At 34.2% G+C, this 9,425-nt stretch overlaps 1 protein-coding gene across 1 annotated transcript in view; it reads left to right on the forward strand.

Moving 5' to 3' along the window:
• FAM98B (family with sequence similarity 98 member B) overlaps positions 1–9,425 on the forward strand; it is a 32,196-nt gene extending 22,771 nt beyond the window's left edge. Inside the window, 2 exon segments of the mRNA XM_074289231.1 lie at positions 3,663–3,830; positions 7,987–9,425. Coding sequence (XP_074145332.1) covers positions 3,663–3,830; positions 7,987–8,424 — 606 coding nt within the window. The 3' untranslated portion in view covers positions 8,425–9,425.

Consider the following 9,425-nt stretch of genomic DNA (forward strand, 5'->3'; position numbering starts at 1 on the left):
TTTAATGGGGCTGTACCAGAGATAAAGCCCCTGTGTGTACATCTGATCTATATCCAGGTCAGGAACTTGAAGACTTTAGATCCAGCGGGCTACAATCAGATCTTTTGCTCTAGACAAAACGATTTTAAGAACATTTAAAACTTTCAGGTCACCAGCCCATGTTGTTCCTCAGATCCAGAACAACAACAGAGTCACAAGAAAACATGAGCAGGATCCAAGAGACAAGTTTAATCCAGATATTCCCTCTAGAAGTACATAGAGCCTGGTCCTGGTGTAAAATCCAAACTCAGGAAATAGAATGGAAGAAAGAGCAAACAAAAAATAATTCCACCATTATGGTAACAGAAATACTGAAGACACAAAGCCAGAAGAAAATGACTCCAAAATGCTATAAGAAATGTCTCAAAAAAACCCAAGATTAGACACAAATTCAACTAGAAATTCTGGGAAAGATGAAACAAGAACTAAAAAGTTTAAAAAACATTTTTATGAATGAAGTAAAGTATGCAAGAAAAAATTGGGTAAATAATTCAGTGCTGGAGAAGAAAGGATTGGAAAGAGAATTAAGTTTGGAACAAAAAGGTACAAACAACAAACTTCCTGAAAGTTAGAGTGAATCAAATTGAAACTAGTGATTTCATAAAACGTACAGATATTTAAAACAGTTATGAGAGTGAAAAAAATAGAAGAACGTGTCTTAGCAAAAAAGAATTAACCTGGATAATAGATTGAATAGAGATAATTTAAGGAACACTGGGCTGCTTGAGAACAATGATCAAAAAAAGCCTATACATCATATTTCAAGAAATCATAAAAGAAAACTGTCTAAATCTCTTAGAACCAAAATGAAAATTAAAAGAATTCACCAATCATCTTTTGGAAGAAAACTCAAAATGAAAATTCCCAGGCACATCATCATTGAATTGAAGTTAAAGAAAAAATATTGCAAGCAAATAGAGAAGCAAATAGGGAAGAGGTGAAAGGAGAGAGAAAAGTATAACTTGAGAAAAAAATTAGAAAATAGTATAGTATATGCAAGAAGAAATAGAGAATAAAACTATACTAGTGGAGGAGGTTGAGGTCCCCCAACCTCCCTCTTATCAGAACTAGATAAATCTAACCACAAAATAAAAGAAGTTGAGGGAAATATAGTTTTAGAAAAATTAGCTATGATAAGCCTTTGAAGAAATTGAATGGTGATAGAAAGACATATCTTTCTCAGCAGTACGTGACACCTACACAAAAATTGACCATGTATTAAGGTATAAAAACCTCACAATCAAATGCAGAAAGTCAGAAATAATAAATGCATCCTTTTCAGATCATGATACACTAAAAAATTATGTGTAATAAAGGGCCATGGGAAAGTAGACCAAAAATTAGGAAAGAATATAATCCTAAAGAATAAATGGAGCAAACGATACATCATAGACAATCTTTTCATCCAAGAGAATGATAGTAATGATGAGAAAACATACCAAAACTTATGGTAGCCAGATCATTTCTTAGGAGAAATTTTATATCTCTAGATATAAAGTAGAGAAAGAGGAGATCAAAGAATTGGGCATGCAACTAATAAAGCTATAAAAAGAATGAATCAATCTCCCCCCTCCCCCAAACATATCAAATTAGAAATTCTGAAAATCAAAGGAGAGGTTAATAAAATTAAAAGTAGGAAAACTATTGAACTAATAAAAATAAAACAGAGTTTTTATGGAAAAAAAAAAAACAAAATAGATAAATATTGGATTAAAAGAAGAAAACCAAATTATAAGTATCAAAAATTACTACCAATGAAAAGGAAATTAAAGCAATAATTAGGAGCTGTTTTGCCCAATTGTGTGCCAGTAAATCTAAGAACCTAGGTGAAATGGATACTTAGAAAAATATAGATTACTCAGATTAATAGATGAAGAAATTAAAATACTTAAATAGTTCCATTAAAAAAAAAAAAAAAAACACAACATTCGACAAATCATTAATGAAGTCCCTAAGAAAAAAAATCTCTAAGGCCAGATGGAATTACAAGTGAATTCTATCAAGCATTTAAAGAACGATTCCAAAACTATATAAACTATTTAGGGCAAGTGTCCTACCAAATTCCTTTTATTACACAGTATGGTGCTAATACTTAAACCAGCAAGGGCCAAAACAGAGAAAGAAAATTAGACTGATTTCCCTAATGAATTTTGATGCAGAAATCTTAAATAAAATATATTAAAAATATTAGCAAAGAGATCACATCAACTTATCATCAGGATAATCCACTATGACCAAGTAGGATTTATAATAGGAATGCAGGGTTGGTACAGTATCAGGAAAATAACAGCATAATTGACTATTTGTATAACAAAACTAACAAATCATATGATTATCTTAATAGATGTAGAAAAAGCATTTGACAAAAATACAACAGTCATTCCCATTAAAAACAATATAGAGCATAGAAATAAATTGAGTTTTCCTCAAAATGATAAGTAGCATCTATCTAAAAACCATCAGCAAGTATTATATGTAATGAGGATAAGCTAACAGCATACTCATTAATATTGGGTGAAACAATGTTGCCTGTTACCACTATTATTTGATATTGTACAAGGAATGTTAGCTTTAGCAACAAAAGAGAAAAAGAAATTGTAAGAATTAAAAAAGTAGGTAATGAGAAAACAAAATTATTATTCTTTGCGAATTATATGATAGTATACTTGGAAAATCCTAGAGAATAAATTAAACTACTAAAACCAATTAACTTTAGCAGAATATAAAATAAACCCACGTAAATCATCTGCATTCATTATGTTCTATATGTGGCCAGCAAAGCTCAGTAGCAGGAGATGGAAAGAGAAATTTCATTTAAAATAACTGAGTTGATATAAAATGTTTGGGAGTCTCTGGTAAGACAACCCCAGGAACTGTATGAACACAATTACAAAACATGGTACACAAGGTTAGATCTAAATAATTGGAAGAATATCAAGTGCTCATGGGTCAGATGAGCTAATATAAAAAAAATGACAATTCTATTTAATCTACTTGCATTCAGTATTGTATATCAAACTGCCAAAAAATTATTTTATAGAGTTGGAAAAAATAACAAAATTTCATCTGGAAGAACAAGTCAAGAATTTGAAGGAAATTAATGAAAAAGAAAATGTAGAGGATGGTGGCCTAGCTGTACCAGACCTAAAACTATATTATAAAACAATGGTCATCAGAACCATTTGGTATTGGCTAAGAAATATAATGGGGAAGTGAAGAAGGTGCTAAGGAAGGGAAGATTAAAAGAAATATTAGTTCTAAGCAAAATACATTAACTAAAAAGGTTCAGTAATGAAAAGAGATGAACCTATGAATTAGGTCTGGGAGAAAGAAAGAAAAGGACAGAGAACAGAAATCTATTATAACAAACTCAGTTTGGGAATGTGATTGAATGTTTTTGTGTTGTAAGAATTAATGAATAGTTGTTAGAAAATTGCTTTGTAAACTGTAAAATTCTTTGCAAATGAAACCATGTGTTTTGGCTGCTTTTTCTTTCATACCTCTTGATTTAGCTCAGATTTAATTGTTCCCAAGTATTTTTTCCTACTTTTTCCCCATTTTCTTTAATATAAATTTTTTTTTCTTTTGCTTTGGTTGACATTTTCCCAACTTTTGTCATTAAGGTAAAAACTGATGATATAGCAAGAATATACCAGCCTAAGCGTTATGCATTGTCACCAAAAACAACAGTAACATTGGCCCATCTTCTTGCTGCTCGTGAAGATCTATCCAAGATTATAAGAACAAGCAGTGGTTCTACCCGGGAAAAGACTACATGCGCTATCAATAAGGTTTGCTTTTCAATTGAGATTGAGTGTGGAATCTAGACTATAAGTGTTTGAGGGAATTTTTTGTCCCTTGGTTATGTTCATAAATTTAAATTCTTTCTTTTATTAAAAGTCAGCATATCTGTGCTTGGTTAGAGATATTTTATAATCACATGTTTTAGTAAAGAGTTGTTTATGCTGATGCTTTTTCAGTTATGGCCTTTTTCCTAAGAGATTGGGGTATGGTGGCAGCAGCAAGTGGAATTTCAATGATATTTTCCATTTTTTTGGAGTTATACTCAAGAAAAAAAACATAAACAAAATCTAAGAGAAAACAAGGCAAATACATAAAAAAATGATTAATACATATAGACAGTGCATGTTAGGTAGCAAATAAATTTTTCAGACATTAGGCTGATTAAGGGGAGTTTTCACATAGAAAATAGAACTTCATATTGGTTTCCCCTGGTATATGAAATACATGTATGTATAGATGAAAAAAGAGAAATCATTCCAGATGTAAGTAAAGGCTTAAGTGAAGGTAGATAGAAGTGTAGGTGTTCCTGGTTGCTACTATATTTGTTTTTCTGATCTGATTATATCCACATGAATCAGGAAAATGTCAAAAGAGTATATATAGTGATCTAAATGCCAGGATTTTCTTTCATTTCCACCTACTAGACCATAAAGACAGAAATCTCATCTAAATTTTGTGTATCTCCCTTAATTTCTAGAGTGCTCTGTGTATATTAAGTACCTTAATAATTATCTTGAATTGAGCTCATTGCTATGGTTCATCCAAAGTCAATGACTTTAAAAAACCTTTAATTCTTTTATGTAATTTCAATATTTATTAAGCCAAGTCTTTGGCTGTTCTCTAGAAATACACTGGCAAAATGACAAAGGTCCTGCTTTTAAGGAGATTATAATTTGATCGGAAAGATAGATTATATGCATAAATAAATGTGATGCAATGAACAGTGTGACAATAGTGCAAAAAAGACTTGTGCAAAATACTTTGAGAAATTATATTAATATTGCACATCTGTAATAGTTTTTCTTCTCAACTACATCTACTAATACGTAGTTTCCTTCTTTCAAAGCCCAGATGAGATACTGTTTCTTCTGCATAACTTTGCTCATAATCCCAACCTCTTCCTGAGTGAAAGTCTCCAAATCCTAGAGTTGGAAAGAACGTCAAAAAGCATCTAAATATTTGCCTTCTATTCATAACAAGGAATTCTCTTTTCAATATACATATGTAGTGAACTATCCTTAACTTGACTCCATTAGATCCCAATATAGCCCATTCTACTTTATCTTCTCTTTATCTATACAGATATTCTTGAATGTATATAGATTATTCTCAAAGCTTTTTTAGAGATAAGAAAGTAGTCATATAGATCTATAATTAATCTGTAGTAGAGTCCTCTTGATTACCTTTTTGGGAGAATAATACTATGAATTTTTTTTTTTTTCTGTTTGATATCTTTGCTCCTTTCAGATGTTTTGAAATTTGATTATTCTTAGTGCTTTTAAAATTATTTTCTCCAGCATGGATTGCTACTCTTTGTGGTTGATCTAATCCATTTGGTTTTTAGTGTTTTTAGTTCCATTTTTATTTCTTTATATACAGCATGTTGGTTACAGATTGGTGTTTGAGACAACTTTGGATGATACTACTATCACTAATCATTAGTTTCTTAATGTTAACTTTGATCTTTGTCTTAATGAACTTTTGAAGTGTTATAGATAATTGCTTATGGCTCTTACATTTTTGTGTAAAGTAATCTCTTTTCTATTTAGAGTCCACTTTATTTTGTTCATTGCTAATCAAGCTCTGTACCTTTAGACTCCATTTCTTTCTTTTTTTTTTTTTGCTAAGGCAGTTGGGGTTAAGTGTCTTGTCCACATCTAGGAAGTGTTAAGTGTTTGAGATCAGATTTAAACTAAGGTCCCCCTGACTTCAGGGCTAGTGCTCTATGCACTACACCAACTCGCTGTCCCCTATTTTCCAACAGTTTTTATGTACATCCCTTGTGCCTATTTTTGCATTAAAGAGTCACTGAGTATCAATATATCTGTTCATTTGGTCCCTCTTATGAGTTCTCTTCTAACTTTTTATTATAGATATTGGCCCATTAGCTGCATTTATCTTCATGATCATCTTTGCCTGTGCTAATCATAGATAGTTTTTATTTATGATAACTAATAACCAAAAGTTCCATGAAATTTGTTGTTGTTGTTGCTTTTGGTTATATAACGAAGTCAATTCCAACTCCTTTATTTGAGGAACATAAGTAAGAATACTCATTTTTGGAAGATAGTTAAGCATATTTGAAATGAAAGAAAATAAGCAGAATATCTTATGTAATGGAAATATTCTCCCTGGCAAAATATCTTTTTTTTTTTTTTTTTTTTTTTTTTTTTTTTTTTTTTAGCTGAGACATTTGGAGTTAAGTGACTTTGTCCAGAGTCACACAGCTGGAAAATGTTAAGTGTCTGAAGTCACATTTGAACTCAGGTCTTCCTGACTTCAGGCTGGTGCTCTATCCACTGCTATTGTGACCACATTAGTACCCTGGATATCTTAGAATCAGCCGGAGTCAGGATAAGCAAAAGTCTTTATTCTTGGTCTTCTGGGGTCGCCTTCAGGGGATTAGATATAGGAATCTACACACCTCCTTTCTCTCTCTCCACCTCCAAAAATTGATTGTGCTTGTCCTACTCTGTCCTCTGATCTCTTCTCCCCTTCTTTGTCCACACCCACAGATCAAGCCAGCACAGAGTTGAGTAGGGTCATCCTCCAAGCATATGTTAATAGAGAATTGTCCAATTGGTAATTAGCCTCAAGTGCTAGGTTATCTTGCCTTAAGTGCATCTGCTCAGTTCTAGCCCTTTACATCTCCTGCTTTCTTTTGTTTTAAAACACAGGTGGTCACGCCATCCCTGACTTCTCAGGGAGGTGAGAACCCCAAAAAGGAGGTGATCACACCCTCCCTGACTTCTCAGGAATGGAGGTGAAAACACCGAAAAGGAGATGATCATGCCTCCCCCCTCCCCCCCCCCACACCAACTTCTCAGGAAGGGAGATGAAAGCACTAAAAATGAAATGATCACGCCCTCCCTGACATCTCAGGAAGGGAGATGAAAAGCACCAAAGGGAAATGGGAATTGCTAGCGGGTTTCTGGGCTGAAGGGACTTAGAGACAGGTGTGTACAAACCCATCAGCATGGGAGGTATTATACAAGCACATAGCAATAACGCACAGGCTTTTAGTGATGACTCTCCCCTCAGTCAGTGCAGGCTCAATGTGGTATAACAAACATGAATTGTACATGCAAGTAGTGATATAACAAACAATATGAATCAATATAGTCTTGTAAAAAATTTCCAGAAGTCCTAGAAGGAGGATATGTAAACATCAGTCACACATACGCCTTCTTCCACAGCCAAGAGATAGTCCAATAGATTGGTTAATCTATTGTCCATTACTTCATGTGTCAGGGAGTCCAATGATCCCCACAAGTTTTAGAACTGCAACAGACTTATGTCTCAGATGTAAAGGGCTAGAACTGAGCAGATGCACTTAAGGCAAGTTAACCTAGCACTTGAGGCTAATTACCAATTGGACAATTCTCTATAACATATGCTTGGAGGATGACCCTACTCAACTCTGTGCTGGCTTGATCTGTGGGTGTGGACAAAGAAGAGGAGGAGAGATCAGAGGACGGAGTAGGACAAGCAGGATCATTTTTTGGAGGTGAAGAGAAAGGAGGTGTGTAGATTCCTAATCTAATCCCCTGAAGGTGACCCCAGAACACCAAGAATAAAGACTTTTGCTTATCCTGAGTCTGGCTGATTCTAAGCTATCCAGGATACTGATATAGTCACAACACACTGCGCCACCTAGCTTCCTCGCTGGCAAAATATCTTAAGTAATGGAGACATTGTTCCGATTATTCTGTTTGACAAGTCAGAAATAAAATTACACTTTGAGATTTTTCGAGTCATATTTCTGGGTTTAGTATTATTTTTTATATTGCCTTGAATTTCAGGATAATCAGCATATTCTTAAGTATTTGTCTCTTATTTCTGTATCATTAAAACTAAAATCTTTCAGAATAATTGGACATTTCAGTACTTTAATTTTTTTCCTTTTTTCATTATAAATTGCAGGTGTTGATGGGAAGAGTTCCAGACAGAGGAGGAAGGCCAACTGAAATTGAACCACCTCCTCCTGAAATGCCTCCTTGGCAGAAGAGACAAGAAGGCGGAGGAAGGGGTGGTTGGGGTGGAGGTGGAAGAGGAGGTGGGGGTGGGGGTGGCCGGGGTGGTTGGGGAGGAGGTGGAGGTGGAGGTGGAGGTGGAAGAGGTGGTGGGGGTGGGGGGGGCTGGGGAGCCAGTGGGGGTGGTGGAGGAGGAGGTGGGGGTTGGGGAGGTGGTGGGGGTGGGGGTAGAGGTGGGAGTTTTCAAGGGAGGGGAGATTATGGTGGGAGAGGAGATTATGGTGGAAGAGGAGGTTATGGTGGAAGAGGAGGTTATGGTGGAAGAGGAGGTTATGGAGATCCATATGGAGGAGGAGGGGGTGGTGGGGGTGGGTACAGACGATATTAAAAATTCCACTGTAGACAAATTAGATGATGCCTGTTTTGTAGTAGAAGGATGTGTTTGGTACTTTTAGGCATAGTATTTTAAATAACAGATTTGAATATGCTCTATCAAGTATATACCCTTTAGACCACCTGATACCATCACTATTGAACCTGGTTAATACATAAGAGCATTGTTTTTATATTGGATTTTGATCTCTTAAGGGAAGTGGTCCCAATGCTCCTTATATCCTTGAGCTTGTTGGAGCTTTTTTCAAAAAAAAAAAAATGATGATGAGAAAATAAAACAAAAAACTTTTTAAAAATGTAAATATTTATAACCATTAATCTTAGAACATGGGAAGGGAAGCAGTTTAGTATTTTCCTGATCAGAGTTTAGACTCTAAAGTACTTTTATTTTATTTAAGTTTATTTCATAGAACTGACCTTACTTCCCATGGAACTATAGATTGTTGGCTTTATCAGTATTTTTTGTACATCCTTTGTATTTGTTGATATTCCTTCATTATAAACCCTCCCCCCTCTTTTTTTTTTTTTTTTTGGCCTGGGATTAAATAGTTAAGGGGTCCAAAAATGTTTTTATCTAGTTTTGCTTTTTCTCTATAGGAGAGACTCCATTCATCTCTATTTTTGCTAGACTTCTTTTTCTCTATCGTCCAAACCTATTTGTATATAAGAAAAAATAGCAGGGTTTTTTTTTTTTTTTCTTCTTAAAATTCCTCCCTAGCATTTTAAAATCATTTTCTGATTTGTGTTTAAAAATCTTTGGAATTTGCTTATCTCACTAACAAAACAAAGTTGAACATTCAAGAGAAATTTAAATTGACAAAAGTTACATATACTATCTGTACATCAAAGTGGGAGATAGCTTTCTTTGCTGGAAAAGGAACAGACCTTCAAAGAAAATAATCATTTTTTTGCCCCACTTAGAATACATACATACATATATATATATATATATATATATATGGAGAGAGAGAGAGAGAGAGAGAGAGAGAGAAAGAG

The sequence above is a fragment of the Sminthopsis crassicaudata genome, chromosome 2 (assembly GCF_048593235.1).
Source record: "Sminthopsis crassicaudata isolate SCR6 chromosome 2, ASM4859323v1, whole genome shotgun sequence".
NCBI lineage: Eukaryota > Metazoa > Chordata > Mammalia > Dasyuromorphia > Dasyuridae > Sminthopsis > Sminthopsis crassicaudata.